At 40.8% G+C, this 17,830-nt stretch overlaps 1 protein-coding gene across 1 annotated transcript; it reads left to right on the top strand.

Annotated features, from left to right (window-relative positions):
• The first annotated feature begins 16,529 nt into the window (after positions 1–16,529).
• On the top strand, positions 16,530–17,243 carry LOC136536634 (vegetative cell wall protein gp1-like). Its single transcript, XM_066528860.1, has one exon. It carries the CDS (start codon positions 16,530–16,532, stop codon positions 17,241–17,243), a length of 714 nt encoding a protein of 237 aa, XP_066384957.1.
• Positions 17,244–17,830: the final 587 nt, after the last annotated feature.

Here is a 17,830-nt window from a genome sequence, read left to right as displayed (position 1 = left end):
TCACAACTGACTTGGAGGAGCAACCAACACCCTTGGATGCAAAGGCGGTGCATCCAAGGGCCGGCGCCCCTATGCCGTAGCCCGGTGCCCCCTGCCTCCATCGACCTCCTTGCTGCCTACAAGTATGCCACATGCCTCTTTACACTATAAATAGAGGGTGTGAAGCTCGGTGGAGAAGTGTCACATTCATTTCCAAGCTCTCCAAGCTTCTCTTAGTTTTCTAGCTTAGCTTAGCTATAGAGTAGTAGTCTAGTAGTGGAGTAGAGAAAGAGCGGAGCTGCTCTCGGAGTCTGGAAGAGTCTTCTGGGTCTAGTATAGCTCCTTTGTAATTCTTTGATTTCAGCATTTACTTTATTTAGTATTTATTTATGTACTTTATTCTAGTATTATTGCTTGCTTTACTTTAAGTACTTAGCCATTAGTGTTCATCATTAGTGAGCTTAGGTGCTTGTTCTTTGGCATTAGTAGCATATGTTATCTTATAATTAGTAGCTATTTGTTAGTACCGGTTCCACCATCTAGTTAGGGTACTTTGATCTCATTTTATCAGAGCTTGGATCGAAGTACTAAGCCTGTAGATTAAGCGTGGTGCTTAGGTTATAGATTACCTATGGATACGGCTAGGCCTCCGGATAGATTGTTGTAGGTGGCAATGGCTCGTGCAGACCTTGTCTATTTAACTCTCCTAGTTGGTAGGCAGGCTGTGCCCCGAAGTATTATCGTATTTCTCCTAGTTATTTGTTTACCTTAGTTACTAGAAAGATAAAACCCTCGCTCTTCCATGTAGCTATCTCTAGGTTAGCTTGTTAGTAGTAGTTAGTTTAGGTAGTTCACATTCAGCCTTCACTATCGTTCACCTACCTAGGATCAACTTAGACTTTACCTTAGCAATTCTTAGCTTAAATATAAATTCTAGCCTTCCGCCTTCCTATGGGAAAAATATAAATTCGACACTCGGTATTCACCGAGCGAAGTGCTATGCGATAGTTCTATGCGCTTGTGGAATCTTCCATTAGTCGTTAAGAAATATCAACAGTGTGCTGCCAAAGCTCCTATTTATGGTGTGTAGGAGCCATGGGGGTGCTTATAGGGGAGAGTGGAGAGGCGGTGGCGCCAAGGTGGAAAAAATAAGTGGAGTGTAAATTGCAACCCCATGCTTGTATCGGAGTAAGCGAATCATTTGGTCTATTTGCTTGAGCTGAAACGATATGTTTTTTTTGACAAAAAATGATTTATTCTTACTGGTTCGTTATTTTCAGGGCCATGTCCTGGACATGTTTTTTGTCCATCTTTTAGAAAGAGAACAACATGTCAACTCTGAAGTGGGCGTGTTATACGTATGTTAGAGAGATTCCATCAATAGAGATCTTAATCGGTGACGGTCTTCTAATAGGTTTAGCGCTTAGTTTGGTGGATGAGTGTTTTTTTATTTTCTTTTTCTCTTTTAAAACTTGCTGTTATCAGCTAGAGGCTGGTGGCGAGACCTGTAATAAGAAATAGTTAAATGCAAGACTTATGCATAAGGTTTTAAATCTTCGGCTATAGCTATCGCTATAGCCGGCTATAGCTGTAGCTGATTGAGGGTGATCAAGCTATTTGTGTTTATGTAGAACATAGCGACTATAGCCCGTCATAGCCCCATTTAGCATCCACTATAGCTGTTTTAGAGGTCATTCGCTAAATACCTTTAGCTAGAGATTTAAAACCTTGCTTATGCAGGCTAGAATAAAAAAATATTTCTTAAAAAGAAGGCTGCATGGGATGCCATATGTAGTTTTTTTTAAATAAGATGCTATTATTACTATTATCTGTTTCAAATTATAAGTCATTTTAGCTTTGTGCTAAACTAAAATTTTCTAATTAGAAAAAATACAAATATTTACATAGTCAAACTAGATTTATTAGATATATCATGAAATATATTTTGATAGTACATTTATTTGATATTGTAATATAATATTTTTTCCTATAAATATGGTTAAGATTAGGCATGTTTGACTTAGATTATAGCATACACTACGCCAGATTTGCACATTACTGTCGGCCTCATCACTGCCGGATTTGTGAGAACCGGCAGTGATGTACCTTCACTGCCGGTTATGAGCTTGAAAATGAAAAATGATTGGTGTTGGGCTAAAACCGGTAGTGAAGGACCACATCATTGCCGATTTTTGGCTTGAACCGGCAGTGTTTTGGTGGGCACTCATCACTATCGGTTTAAGCCAAGAGCCGATAGTGATTGGGCACTATCACTGTCGGTTCTAGCCAAGAACCAACGGTGATAAGCCTACAACACAAAAAGGCTACAGCCGTCCTCTCCTTCCTCCACTCTTCCATCCCGAGAACAGAGGCGAGCGTTTAGACCCTTCCCTCCATTATTGCGGCTGCTCTTCACCATGAAGCTAGTGCTTGGATTTTGAAGAATGGCTTGATCTTTTTGCTTTAAGGTTAGTAACAAACATCTACTCCTTTGATTTTGTTGCTTAATTAGCTTCGTTTTGATGGCTACATTGCTTGATTCTCATTCTAGTTGTTTCTCCATTCTAGATAGCACTTTTCCAATTGGACATTTGTGCAAGGCTCAAATTATGGTGAATCCATCATCCAAAAGGTTGGTGTCTATGAACACATTTAAATTCCTAGCTAATTTTTCCATGGTGGTCAAGATCATCATTGTTAGTATGTGATGCTATAATTAGTTCTTAGAAGTAGAGTAGAATAGTTGTTCTTCAATATTGTGCAAAAATTGTTTTTACTACGATTTTCAATTTACAGGACCGGGGCTACCAATTTCAATTTTTCAATAATTAGTGTACAATAATGTTTTCCAAAAATGGTACTTTCGAGCTACAATTGTTGTTCATGAAGCTCGATTTCTTATTAATTCTTTGTAATTACTGTCTCAGTATTTTTTTGTGCAGAGATGGATCGAGAGTGGATGCATCTGTCCCGAACGGACATACGGTACATGCATGGCGTCAGCTAGTTTATCACCGATGCCAAAGCCCATGCTGGGAATGGGAACCCTGTCTTCTGTCTATGCAAAGATTGCAAGAATCATAGGAACTTTTGTCAAATTGAGTCTATATGATCGTACTTGATTACCAGGGGGTTCATGCCAAACTATACGATATGGACTATGCATGGCGAGGTTGGTGTGAATGTTCTGCAGGGAAACGATGATGATGTGGACATGCCTGACGTAGCCATCCACGATGCTGATGAGGAACCCGGTGTCAACACGGAACCTATGGCCACAGTTAATAATGTGTTTAGGAACACGCTAGCTGATGACACCGAGGATAACGATGGCATTTCTCAGCTGCTATGTAATGTAGAGACTGGATGTCTTAGTGAAAGACAGCTGAGAAAGCTAGAGAAAATAAGACAATATGGCAAAACACCATTATGTAGGAATTGTCCAATGAGCAAACTGGAAGTCAACATCATGCTGTTAGAGTTCAAATCGACAAACGGATTGAGCGATAAAGGCTTCGATCAGTTGTTAGGTATAATAAGGAAAATGCTTCCAGAAAAAAATGAGTTGCCAAAAAAGACATACTTGGCCAAGCAAATAATCTGCCCCATTGGCCTTGAGGTTGAAAAAATCCACGCGTGTTCCAATGATTGCATATTGTACCTTAGAGAAAAATACAAAGACTTGGACAAGTGCCCCAAGTGTGAAGCTCCATGGTACAAGGAAGGGCCGTTAGATGAGGGTACCAAGACCAGAGGAGGTCCCGTAAAGGTCGTTTGGTATTTCCCTATAGCTCCCCGGGTGCATAGGCTGTTTGCATGTGCAAAGTCAGCCAAGCTATTGCGCTGGCATGGCGAAGAGCGTAAGAAAGATACAATGATGAGGCACCCCGCCGATGGCCATGACTGGAGGACTATCAATACTATGTTCTATAAGGACATCGGTAGAGAGGTAAGACACCTTTGGTTTGCTTTGAGCACAAATGGGATGAATCCTTCCGACCAGGTTAGAAGCAATCATAGCACCTAGTCAGTGACCCTCTATATATACAACCTTCCACCTTAGGTCTGTATGAAGTGGTCGTACATCCAGATAAGACTACTGATCCAAGGGCCAAGACAACCTGGGAATGACATCGCTGTGTTTTTGGAACCAGTGATCGATGAATTAGTGGAGATGTTTGAAAAGGATGTGCTGGATGTTTGGGACGAGTACAAAAAGGAACATGTCACGATCAAGGGAGTACTTATCGCTACAATCACCGATCTGCTAGGTCAAGGTTCGTTGTCAGGAGAGAATACAAAAGGCTATACTGGATGTGTCGAGTGCTTGGACGACACCGATGCGGTAAATCTGCCAAATAACTTAAAGATAGTTTATATGGGACACCATAGGTTCCTACCTAAGGATCACCCTTACCGTAGGAACAAAAAAGATTTCAATGGTACTATTGAGAAACACTTAGCTCTAAAATATCAAGACGGGCCAGCGATACTTCGAGAACTCAATAAATTGGAGGTTGTCCCTGGGAAGGGGGACAATGCAGTAGCAGCGCCTAATGGGAGTGTTTGGAAGAAAAAATCGGTTTTCTGGAAACTACCTTACTGGTCATTTCTGAGTGTATGCCACTGTCTTGATCCCATGCACATCACTAAAAATGTGTACGCTAACACTCTTAACACCTTGATGGACACCGGGGGGGGGGCATCGAAGGATTCACTAGCCACACGCCTAGACATGCAATACTTGGGAATCAGGAAGGAGCTGCATCCTGTGGAGCTAGAGAATGGTCAGTTTGAACTTCGGGTTGTGGCATGGACATTAAAGAAGGAAGAAAAGTGTGTGCTTATTTCTTTCTTCAATGAACTCAAAGTCCCGATGGGCTACTGTGTGAACCTGAAGAGAATAGTGAACATGAGAGAACTCAAGTTCAACTATGGCCCTATAAAGGCCCATGACTGTCATGTCATTATGACTCAGCTGCTCCCTGTTGCTCTGCGTGGTATCCTCCCCACAAAGGTTCGCGCCCCAATCATAAAACTTTGCTCGTTCTTCAACGCGATCTCAAAAAAGGTCATTGATATGTCCACACTAGAGCAGCTGCAGTGGGACATAGCCAAAACTCACGTTAGGCTTGAGATGCATTTCCTGCCGACTTACTTTGATATCTCATTGCATCTGCTCATTCATCTTATTGACCAAATTAGAGCCCTTGGCCCAATGTACCTGCATTAGATGTTCCATTTCAAAAGATTGATGAAAGTTTTCAGGAGGTATGTTAGGAACAGATTTAGGCCAGAAGAGGGCATGGTTGAAGGATGGTCAATGGAGGAGGCCATTGAGTTCTGCACATATTATCTAGACATTAAAAGGGTCAGAGTTCTAGAATCTCATCACGAGGGAAGACTACATGGCAAAGGAACGATCGGGGAGAAATTTGTTATATTAGACGACCCTGTTTCTTTTAGATAGGCATAGTTCGTTGTTCTCCAACAAGCTGAGGGTGTGATGCCGTACATTGACGAGCACATGCAATCGCTGCAAACTCTGTATCCGAGCAGGTCACAGGCTTGGCTGGATAAAAAACATAAGGAGAAATTTGTCAGCTGGTTGCGACGTCGCTTGTTTGGAATAAAGTTGGGTAATCAACTAGATGCCTTAGCCAAGGGACCTTCGAGTACATATCTTAAGTACCAAGGGTATGAGATCAATGGATTCACATTTTACACAAAAAAGTAAGATGGAAAGAGCACATACCAAAATTGTGATGTTTGTTTTGATGCTCATGACGAAAACAACAACGTGCAGATAACATACTATGGTTTCATAGAGGAGATATGGGAGCTAGCCTACGGTTCGTTGAAGGCAGCTCTTTTTCACTGCTAGTGGGTCCGGCTCGAGGAAATCAACACTGACTGTGAAGGGTTCACTGCCGTTGATCTTATTAAGACCGCATACAAAGACGACCCCTTCGTCCTTGCAAGAGATGTTTTGCAAGTCTTCTATACAAGGGACAACAAGACAAAAAGAAGGCTAAAAGTAGTTCTAGAAGGGAAAAGAAAGATTGTCGGTGTCGATGGAGTGACAAACGAAGAAGACTACAGGGGCTATCAGGAAATACCTTCATTCAGGGCGAACGTACCCCTACCTATCCTTTAAGAGGGTGATGAACCTGCTTATGTACGAATTGATCACAATGAGGCCCTCATTGTTGATGCACCTAAAAATAGTTAGATTATTATTAACTATGTAATTATTATGCAGACATTGTATCAGTAATTCGCACTGAATATTTAATTTATATTTTATGCGTATCTCTATAATTTAATTATTAACTATGTAATCAAATATTAAGATGATGTTCACAAACACTATTATTTGATAATTATAGACCATTAATTAATTATCATAGAATTAAATAATCAAGACACAATTTTTTGTGTTATTTTAGAATATAAACTAACTGCATTATTTCTATTAATAAATAAATAAAGAAAAGCAAACTAAGCGAATTCCCTATCCTAGCTCAGCGGTTAAGGCCGCGCACTCTGTACTCTAAGACCCGCGCTCGAATCCTAGGCGGGACAAACTTTTTTGATTTTACATTTATTATTTAGTAGTGCATAGGATAAAAGAAAAACAACAACTAAGTCTAACATAATCCCTATTCTAGCGTAGTGGTTAAGGCACGAAACTAAGAACCCCGAGACCTGGGATCGAATCCTAGGCTCAGAATTTTTTTTATATTTTTTATAAAAAAGGCTACGAGACTGTGATTTTTTTATATTTTTTTACTAAAAGGCTACAATGACGGTAGGGCCCTTCACTGCCGGTTTTGGTTTTAAAACCAGCAGTGATAGCACTGCGATGGCAGGCTCCAAACCGATAGTCATTTTATATACTTTTTTACTAAAAGGCTGCGATGGCGGCAGGCACTTTACTGCCAGTTTTGGTTTTAAAACCGGCAGTGATAGCTTCTATCACAGTCGGTTGCTCAAACCGACAGAGAAGGCACAATTCACTACCGTTTTTTAAACTAAAACCGACAGTGATGTGTAGATGCTCCTCACATGCCAATAGTACTTCCATGACCACAATAGTTAGAACACTGCTTGCACCTACCCCGACAACTTTAGTTTAGAAATAAAAATGTACCACGACTGCTAGCCCATATAAAATGGCTCTAGGCCAGGAGCTAGCCTCTACATGCATATTGGTTTCAGCCAGGCCTTATTAGCCATGATACAATGTTTTCCTCTCACAACAAACCACAGATATCGTTATACATCGTAGTCTACCAAAATGGTGCACACATGAGGCCACCTTCACTGTCGGTTCTATTTAAAAATCGGTAGTGATGTTTCTTCAATCTCTGTGCCTCACTGCCTTCATATTTGTTGAAGTCCGAATTCAAAAGGCAAACACAGAATAAATACGCTACAACAAGAGATGAAGAAATACACAATAAAAATTTAAGGAATATACAAAAGTATGTCGAAGACAACCCAGGATTAACCATGGAAGAAGCTATGACCATCTATTATGATGTACAAGGGACGACAACACCGGCAATAAAGTATGAAAGGGGCAATTTTTTGGTTTCCGATGAGGAGTATAAAAATCTGACAACATATATGCGCTAGTTGTATGAATATTATATGGCTCAAGCAACAGAGACAGACGACTTTGGTTTTGAGGTTATTATCCGTTCGCCACATATTTTCCATTATCCTGAAGAAGAGAAGTTCGATGTCGAGTGGGAGTGCTTGTTTTAGCTATACCAGAAACACTCTCTCGATGTTCAAATGTTGACGCTGTGGATTATGTAAGTACCCTACATGCATGATATTACAATTAACTACTCTCTCGAGACAAATTGTTAACTTTTGAGTACTTTCCATGATTTTATGTAGGTGTATAACAAAATTTTGCATTCTAAAATGCAAATGGGATTACATAGGCTTCTTGGACCCCTTGCGAGTCAATGAGAGGACATGTCTAGGCCTCTATGGATGTGACATGGAAGACCTAAATAGAGATTGATTGCTGTTTTCGACGAATTCACGATGAAGAAGAAAACCCACATACTTCTAGCCTACAACTGCGAGTATGTGTTCTCGGCTTTTAATTTTATGCTTCTTTTTTCTTTAAGATTATTCAATAATTATGATTCTATGATTGTAGCAACCATTTCGTCTTTATTTGTGTCAATCTTGCCAAAAATCTGATCGAGGTGTGGGACTCAAAGAAAAAACCATTTTATCATCTGGATGCACTAGTGGCAGTGTTGAATCAGTAAGCAATCCTAATAACATATTATTTTCTAATCATACATACCGCTTTCTAATGTTTCTCCATTTAATGTTGTTCAGTGTCCGAAGAAGACATATCGGTGGGACGCCGGTCCCATTCAAGATTGTCGAAATGGAGGGGAAGTACCTGTCACAGCCGACGGGAAACAATGAATGCGGATTTTATGTAACGTGGGCAATGCTTCACTACATCGGCGGAAAATCGAAAGAAGCCGATAAGTTGGTGCGTATAATCCCCATGTTATTTATGTCTGTTAATAATTCAACAAAATGATTTAATGTTCCTCTTTGGATATCATCTTTTTTGAACGACAGCGCAAGAAATATAACCACCAAAGGCTATTAGACATGGAGATAGAGTATTTTCTATTGCACAATCCGTGAGGTACAAGGACTAGTATGGCCCAGAGCGGCTCGCCATATTATTGTAAGAAGTTCGAGAAGCATGTGTGAAGTCCAAGAACATTTCTTTTTTATTTTGAGGGATCGAGATGTGGATAAGAACATTTGAATTGTAACCGTAACATTTGTAATGTTTAATATTGATGTACTTGTCGTCTAAGTAGTGTATATAAAGCGAAACCCGATTCCACGAAAAATATAAATTAAAATCAATTATAAAATAATAAATTGTGAATGTGACATCACTGCCGGTTATCAAAAAACCGATAGTGTTGTCGTAAACATCACTGTCGGTTAGCAACAAAACCGGCAGTGTTGGCACTGTCGGCTCGAGCCACAAACCGACAGCGTTGGCTTAGCCATCACTACCGGTTCTTATCACAAACCAGCAGTGATTCTTACTACAACACTGCCGGTTGAAACACAAACCGATAGTGTTGTTGGAACTGAGCTCTACCGGGTGGTCTTATGAACCGACAGTGTTGGTGAAAATGAACACTGCCGGTTGTGTAAAGAACCGGCAGTGAAGTTGAAGAACACTACCGGTTTGTAGGAACCGATAGTGATAGCTTACCCTCATCATTGTTGGTATGGTTGTGCCGGTTCAAAATCCGACATTGATGGGAGTATTTTGAACCGACAATGATGGGGTATTCTGACGTAGTGATACAGCATATTACTTATCCACATTCCTCAAAGTCCATATAAGTAATATCTTATTATTAGTAGTGTATATTTTTCTTCTCTCCTAATATAATATATTATTAATATCTTTAAATTGGATAGGGGAGAGGGGTTCGACGTCCTACATTTGAGAGAGGACGATATGGATTCTAAATAACTACTACTTAAAACTTTTTGATATTGGGAATATGATGAATAATCTGTTGGAACAATCATAATTCCTTATATTATTTAATTTTAATATTAAGAATGATATAGGTAATGTGTTGGAGATGCTCTTACAACTTAAATAATTTACAATTTAGAATAGAAGTATATTAAAATGATCTACAATTTAGAAGAGAAGTATTCTCTTCATTCTAATTTATAGGTCGTTTTGGCTTTATATAAAAAATTTATTATGTATCCAGACATATCGTATATCTAGATGTATAGCAAAAGCTATGCACATAGAAAAAAAAAACCAAAACGATCTAATAATTTGGGAAAAAGGATGATATAACGGGAGTATATAAATAAGCCATTATTAGAACGCATCTGTCGGCTCGGCTGTCGCAACGGGCCTTTCAAGGCCGGGTATGCTTACCTCGCAAGGCAGGGCCGCCCCCTGGACTCTACTGAGTTTCTAGTTGATCGCCACTCCGGCTGGCATGGCCGCATGCATGGGTTCCGTTCCAGGCTTCGCCACTCCCCCTGGACTCAGCGCATCAGAGTGAGATGTGTGTTTCCTGAGATGCTGCAGACCGTTAGCATGTGTGACACGAGCGTTTCCTGCTGATTGGCTCCGGGCCACTTGCATGTTGCATGTCAGCTATATGCCTATGTCGGTGATAAGTCGGCGTCCACCCTAATTCGTCCCTCTTTGATTGCGTGGAGCAACTATACTACTCTCTCCATTCCAGATTATAAGTCAATTTGACTTTTTTGATACATCTATTTTGCTATACATGTAGATATAATAATATGTCTAGATACATAATAAAATGGATAAATCAAAAAAGTCAAAGTGACTTATAATTTGGAACGGATGGAGTAGTACTCTGCTTCAATAGTCCATAGGTTTCTCTGTGCATTGAAATTATGATCTTACTCCATCCAATCACAAATATATCATGCTTTAACGAAAATCCAATCGAACATTTTAAACTTTGATTACTCATAGCTCTCAAAGTATTTACTTTCAAGATTAAAAAATGTAGGATATCGGTAGATTCGTCTTCAATAACACTTTCATAATCACAGACATTTATTTGACATTATAATCGTGTGTTTGTAAGAAAAAATGGTCAAAGTCACGTCTCTAAGACCAAAAAAGTAAAAAAAATCATATATTGTTTTACAAGATGGAGTTAAAAACAAGTTCTAAGCACACCGAAACACAAAGCACATAACAGATAATTATATTGAGTGACATATAAAACAGCAGTAAGGGCAGTCCCTGAAAGATTTGTTGCAATGACTTGGTATATGATTAGTTGCCACTACATAAAAAACGATTTTTAGCAACGGTTTAATTTTTTTTGTAGGGGCAGCTGGTGATGGAGCCGCCCCTACAGTGCTCGGGTGCCCAGACACCAGCCGCCCCTACGAATAGAACAGCAGGGGCGGCTGGTGTTACGAGCTGCCCCTACAAATGGGGTCTGATTTGTAGGGGCGGCTCAATCACCAGCCGCCCTTGAAAATGCTATTTGTAGGGGCGGCTGGTGATTGAGCCTCCCCTACAAATGGCCCCATATTTATAGCACCGATTTGTAGGGGCGGCTCAATCACCAGCCGCCCATACAAATGCCCCCATATAAAATAGATGCAACATCTTCTTCCTCCTCGGGTCACTCACTCCAACCCGTAAAAGAAAGGCGGGGAGGCCTTGGGCATCTCCCAAAAATTGCTCTACTAAGGGGGGAAGGTTTTGGTCTCAAATCCTTTGGTGGAGAGGTTGTCGAAGGTAAGAAAATACTATTCCATACTTTTTTTAAGTTTTAATGGTTGGTTAGTGAGTAATTAGAGTTTTGTTTTTCTCCCTCTTCTATAGTGCTTGAGCTATTTATGAAGCAAATTAGACCTAACTTTTAAATGTACTAGGGTAAATTAGGGAGGGGAACAAGATCATACCCTTATTTGGTCCATATTTCTTGATTTTAGTGAACAATTAGTTAGTTTTATGGATGTTTCATGTGCATGTGGATCTAGATCTAGGGTTTGGTTTTTTTTTATTAATTTTGTTTTTATAAATTTATGTTTTATGAAATTGGACTAGGGTTTGTATAAAAGATATTGGGTAAAGTATAATTGTTGCTAATTGTTGTCTTTGAAATTATTTATTGATTACAATAAATATGTATTTTAATTATTTATGGATAAATGGGCCGTTAATTAATTTTCTTTTACCATGGTGTGTTTGTATGCTTCATGTAATTATATTAGATTTATATTCATATATATCTGAAGTATATACAATTATTCTCAAGTAATTATTAATTTGTTTCATTTTTATATATATTTGAATAAGTACTCCTTTAATGTTTGTTTTGTTGTTGTTGTAAAAGATGGAGTACAAGAACTCTTGGATGTATGGTTCGTTAAGGTTCAAGGCAGGTTTCTGTGAAGAGGTGGATAAATTTATTGAAGCCGCAAAGAAGCATGCAACGACATTAAAAGTGAATAAGGATACAATTATTTGCCCATGTAAAGATTGCAAGAACCGTATGGCATGGACAGATATGACTATCATCAGATCACATTTGATTATGCGAGGATTTGTTGAGGACTACACAGTGTGGATTCATCATGGTGAAACGGTTATTGTTAACGACGAGGATGAAGAGGAATACGACGACGAAACCATAGAATCCCTGTCCTAATATTCAGCAGAGCTTGATGCATGAATGGATTTTGAGTTTGGCAATAAACAAGGTGGTGATGCTGGTGGTTGGGATGGTAACGACGAAGGTGGTGCCAATAATAATGGTGAAGCACGTGTCAGGGATGAAGATGATTTGGAGGACATGATTCGAGCCCTTGGACCAGAGATTTTACTAAATAGCCTGAAAGGTCTAGAAAATTTGAAAGGGTGACAAAAGCATCGAAGGAGACTGTGTATGGTGTTGAAAAGGGTTGTTCGATACATTGGACATTGCTACGTTTTGTGCTTGAGCTGCTCATCCTGAAGGCTAAGTACGGCTGGTCAGACTGTAGTTTCAATGATCTATTGCATCTCCTGTCATGGGTGCTGCCACAACCAAACTCAGTTTCCACCAACACATACCAAGCGAAGAAGGTCATAAGTCCATTGACAATGGGGGTTGAAAAAATCCATGCATGCCCCAACCACTGTATACTTTTTCGTGGCAAAACGTTCAAGTCACTGGATAAATGTCCCTGGTGTGGCGCCAGCCGGTACAAGAACAATAACCTTTACGGTAGGGACAAACCCTCCACGGGGAAAAAGAGGAATAAGAAGGGTACCAAAAAGGTGGTACAAGAATCTCAGCCCCTAGAGGACACTCCATTAGGCAACGATGCAAAGCAGAGAAGAATTCCTGCCCTGGTAATGTGGTGCCTGCCAGTGACCGACCGCTTAAGACGTATCTTCCTAAACCCTAAAGAAGCCACACTCATGACATGGTGGGATGATGAGTGCAAGGTGGATGATGATAAGATTGCACACCCGGCTGATTGTAGTCAGTGGCAAAGGTTTGATGAGAAGCACAAAGAATTCAGCGACGACCCAAGGAATATACGATTTGGCTTGAGCACCGATGGAATGAATCCCTTCAATGAGAGGATAAGCGACCACAGCACATGGCCAGTGATCTTGATCATGTACAACATCCCAACATGGCTATGTCAAAAGAGAAAGTACCTTCTCCTCACTATTCTTATTTCTAGCCCTAAACAACCAGGCATTGATATAGACGTGTTCCTCGAGCCCTTGATGCAAGAAATGGAGAGGCTATGGAGGCATGGGGAGTAGATGTACGATGCGTTTCGAAAGGAGGACTTCATATGTAGAGCAATAATATTTGTTACTACCAATGATTACCCCGCGCTGTTTGCTTTGTCTAGACAGATCAAAGGGAAGACGGGATGCTTGGTTTGCTTGGATGGTACTACATGGGTATACCTGGATGCATCCAAGAAGATAGTTTACCTAAGAAACCGACGCTTCTTAAAGATAAGTCACAAGTACCGCAGCAAATTGTTCTTTAGATTTTATGACAACGCCCCAGGGATTGAACCCCCTCCGGAGAGACGTCATAACGGAGAACACGTGTACAGAATGGTGAAAAACATACACGTCGTCTATGGAAAGAAGAATCCGGATGGGACAAACAGAGATAGAAACACACCTCCTGTCGAAGGCGTACCTTTCAAGAAACAATCGATCTTTTTTCAGTATCTGCCTTATTGGCTAGACTTGGAGGTCCCCCATACCATTGATGCTATGCATGTGCAGAAGAATGTCTTTGAGAGTCTCATTGCTACCTTGATGGACACAGGCAAGTCAAAGGATGGTCTAAAAGCACGGAAAGACATGGTGCAGCTAAACGTAATGCCACAGCTTCACTCGGTACCTGAGGCTAATGGAAAATACACTCTGCTCGTGGCGTGCTTCAACTTAACACCAGACGAGGAGAGCTATATGCACTTTCTAGGATCAAAGTCCTGACTGGGTTTTCAGCAAATGTGAAGAAGCTAGTGTCGATGAAGGACTTGTCAATAACACACTACAAGGCTCATGATTGCCATGTGATGCTGACAGTATTTCTTCCTATTGCAATCAGGGCTATAAAGCCAGAGTTCTTGAAAATGGCCATCACCCGTATGTGCTACTTCTTTTCAAAGATCTCATAGAAGACGATTGGCAAGGAAGAGCTGAGTGACCTACATGAATTTGTGGTGGAGACACAAAACCAACTAGAGATGTATTTACCTCCTGCTTTTTTTGATATAATGCCACATCTCATGATTCACATGGTTCATCAAATACAGACGCTTGGCCCTTGCTACTTGCATGAAATGTGGTCCTATGAGCGGTTCATATCGGTTCTAAGTCGATACGTGCATAATCGAGCATACCTAGAGGGCTCCATGATAGAGGGTTACAGTACTGAAGAAGCCATCGAGTGCTGTCAAGAGTACCTAAAAGTACAGAAAGGGATTGGTAAACCCGATTCTCGTCACAAGGGTAGGCTGGCTGGGAAGGGCACCAGTGGTAGAAAAGTGTTCATCGACCATGATTATAAAGAGGTGAGTCGGGCACATTACAGTGTCTTGCAGAGTACACAACTGATGCAACCGTATATTGATGAACACTTGGCTATCATTATGGCAGAGAGAAATGGCCGTTCGGATGATTGGGTCATGAAACAACACAAGCAACGACTAACTACATGGTTGAAGGACCAAAACATACCGCCTGGAGAAACCATAGACTCTATTACCATCAGTAGGTTGGCGGAGGGGCCATCGAGACAAGTGACATCTTGGAATATTTATGACATCAATGGGTATACATACTATACCCATGCAAAGAATAGTAAATATGTGAACCAAAATAGCGACGTTCGAATAGAGGCTCTCAATGGATTAGGGCGAAAGATCCAATACTTTGGCATCATTGAAGAGATATGAGAACTTGACTATGGAAGGGATATAACGGTGGCACTGTTTCGATGCCGCTAGATCAAACAACACCAACTGAACGAGATCGGATTGAGAGTCCTAGACCTCGAGAATCTAGGCTACTAAGATGACCCTTGGGTGCTCGCTTCACGTGTCGCACAAGTTTTCTATATGTCTGACCCACAAAGTAACCTCCCCCCCAAAGAAGAAGACAAAGCACGTGGTTGCCTCCGGGAAACAACACATTATTGGAGTTGATGGCGTGGATGATGTTGAAGCTTACAATAACTACGATGAGATACCGCTATTCACAGACTTTCCTAAGAAGATCAGTGTTGTGGAAAAGAACCTCCCCAAAGACATAATGCCATGGGAAAGAAAAGGTGTCAAGGGAAAAGTCGTTACAGTGGGCTAGCTAGTTGTTGAACATGGAGTGTTTGTGTAAGTGTGTGTTTGTAAGACTTCATTTATGCATGCGTGTGAGACTATATATTTATGTACGTGTGTAAGACTACATATTTTTGTATATGTGTGAGACTACATTTTATGCATGTGAGACTACCCTTTGCAACATCCAGATGACTCTATTTGAACATCCACTCTATTACTACTAAAACTTTATGAAATCACTAAACACTTTATGAAATGAAGAAATGACTAAAATAAAAGTAGGAGATCTTGATGAGTTATACAACTCTTATATTTATCACCTTTACAGCTGAAATCATTTAGTGTTTGAAAATTAGGTTTGAAGATGTTATTTTCTAAAATTTAAAATTTGAATTGTCACATGAAGAAGTGATCAAAATAAAAGTTGTAGACAGTGAGGAGTTCAACAACTTTTATGTTTACGACTTTTATTGTTGAAATCATTTAAGGTTTCAAAATCTTGTTTGAAGTTGCCATTTAGTGAAATTCAAAATTACAACGGTTCAAATTTGGTCAAATAAAAATATGATCAAAATAAAAGTATTACATATTGTTGAGTTGTACAACATTGGTATTCATGAGTTTTTCATATGAAATCATTTACTCTTTCAAAATATTGTTTCAAGTTGAAATTGTTTGAATTTCAAAATTTGAATCATTCAAACAAAGTCACATGACAATATGACCAAAATAAAAGTTGTACATGTCGATGAGTTATACAACTTTTATGTTTACAATATTTTCATTTTATTTAATTTAAAGTCATAAAATTGTAGTCGAAGTTTTAAAATTCAAATTTATAATTTTTATTTTTTTTGTTTTCTATATTGTTTTGACTACAATCGTTTATATATATATATATATTTCTTCATATATATAATAATACAAAATATTATATTTGTGCATATACACAATTGTTTTTATATTACTTTTATTTTGGTCACAATTGTTTTATATATATACAATTGTTTTTATAATACAGAATTAATAATTTAAAAAAATAAAAATATATTTCTAGGGACGGTTGGATCAGCAACCGCCCCTACAAATGCATTTGTAGGGGCGGCTGGATCAGGAACCACCCCTACAAATGCATTTCTATGGGCGGCTGGATCAAAAACCGCCCCTACAATTCATCCTGTCTATATATACGAGGGCGCACGGGTGTTGTCTTCATTTGGGCGCTCTCTTCTCCTCCGACGCCGTCAGGCTGCCCTACGGACGCCGGCCCGCGACCCTTCCCCGCGGACGCCGGCCCATGCCACTTCCCCTCACTCGCGCGCCCCATCTCCGCCCCCGCGCGCCTGCTCCTTCCTCGCACCCGCGCGCCTGCTCCTCCCCGCCCTAGGGTTTCTGACCCCGCCGCCGACGCCCGCCCGCTCCCCGGTGGTTGGCCCCCACCGGTCGGTCGCCTTAGGACAGCCCGTGCGGGGAGTTTCCCCTATGCAGGTCACCCGCCCCAGGACCTGCTACAGCTGTTTTTCGCGCGGTGGTTGACGGCCGTCTTCAACCTCCGACGCCGTCAGGCTGCCCCGCTGACGCCGGCCCACGCCCCTTCCCCGCCGACGCCGGCCCACGCCACTTCCCCACACCTGCGCGCCCCATCTCCGCCCCCACGTGCTTGCTCCTTCCCCACACCCACGCGCCTGCTCCTCCCCACCCTAGGGTTTCTGACCCCGCAGCCGATGCCCGCCCGCTCCCCGGTGGTTGGCCCTCGCCGGTCGGCCGCCCCAGGACAACCCATGCGGGGAGTTTCCCCTATGCAGGTCGCCCGCCCCAGGACCTGCTACAGCCCTATTTCACATGGTGGTTGATGGCCGTCTTCAACCTGTGCGCGTCGCCGGCACCTCGTCTCCAGCCTCCGCTAGTCCCTGCCACATCTCGATCTGCTGGAGGAGCTAAGCCCACCGGTGACGAAGGTATGCTGCGTGCTAGTTATGATGATGATATTTGCAATGTTGCGGGTGGTGGCTGTCTCCTGGACTATCCCTGATCTGTGCATTTTGACTATCCACTGGATTATCGTTGAATTATTCTAGCATACTGCTTGAGTATAGAATTATTTCTTTAATGATCTGTTCTGACTTCCTGGATTATATACTATAGTAAAACTTAATTATTTGTTTTTTATCAGCAAGTACACATGTTATTTCTTATTTGCAGTATGACATAATATGATTTGTGGTAGGTTCTTTAATGAACTGTTTTTATTTGCATTGTTCTTGCATTGTTCTAGTATATTACATTAGCTTCACTCCGACATAAACACTTATATTTGAACTGTGCAACAAGTAGAAATGTAAAAGCTTAAACACTTATATTTGAACGGTGCAAATTAATAGTCAATCCTTTTGTGTGCTCAAGGTGAAATAAGCACTGGAACTGAAATTATGTTTGTGAT

This window comes from Miscanthus floridulus, chromosome 2 (assembly GCF_019320115.1).
Source record: "Miscanthus floridulus cultivar M001 chromosome 2, ASM1932011v1, whole genome shotgun sequence".
NCBI lineage: Eukaryota > Viridiplantae > Streptophyta > Magnoliopsida > Poales > Poaceae > Miscanthus > Miscanthus floridulus.
This window is presented reverse-complemented; position numbering and strand designations above follow the sequence as displayed.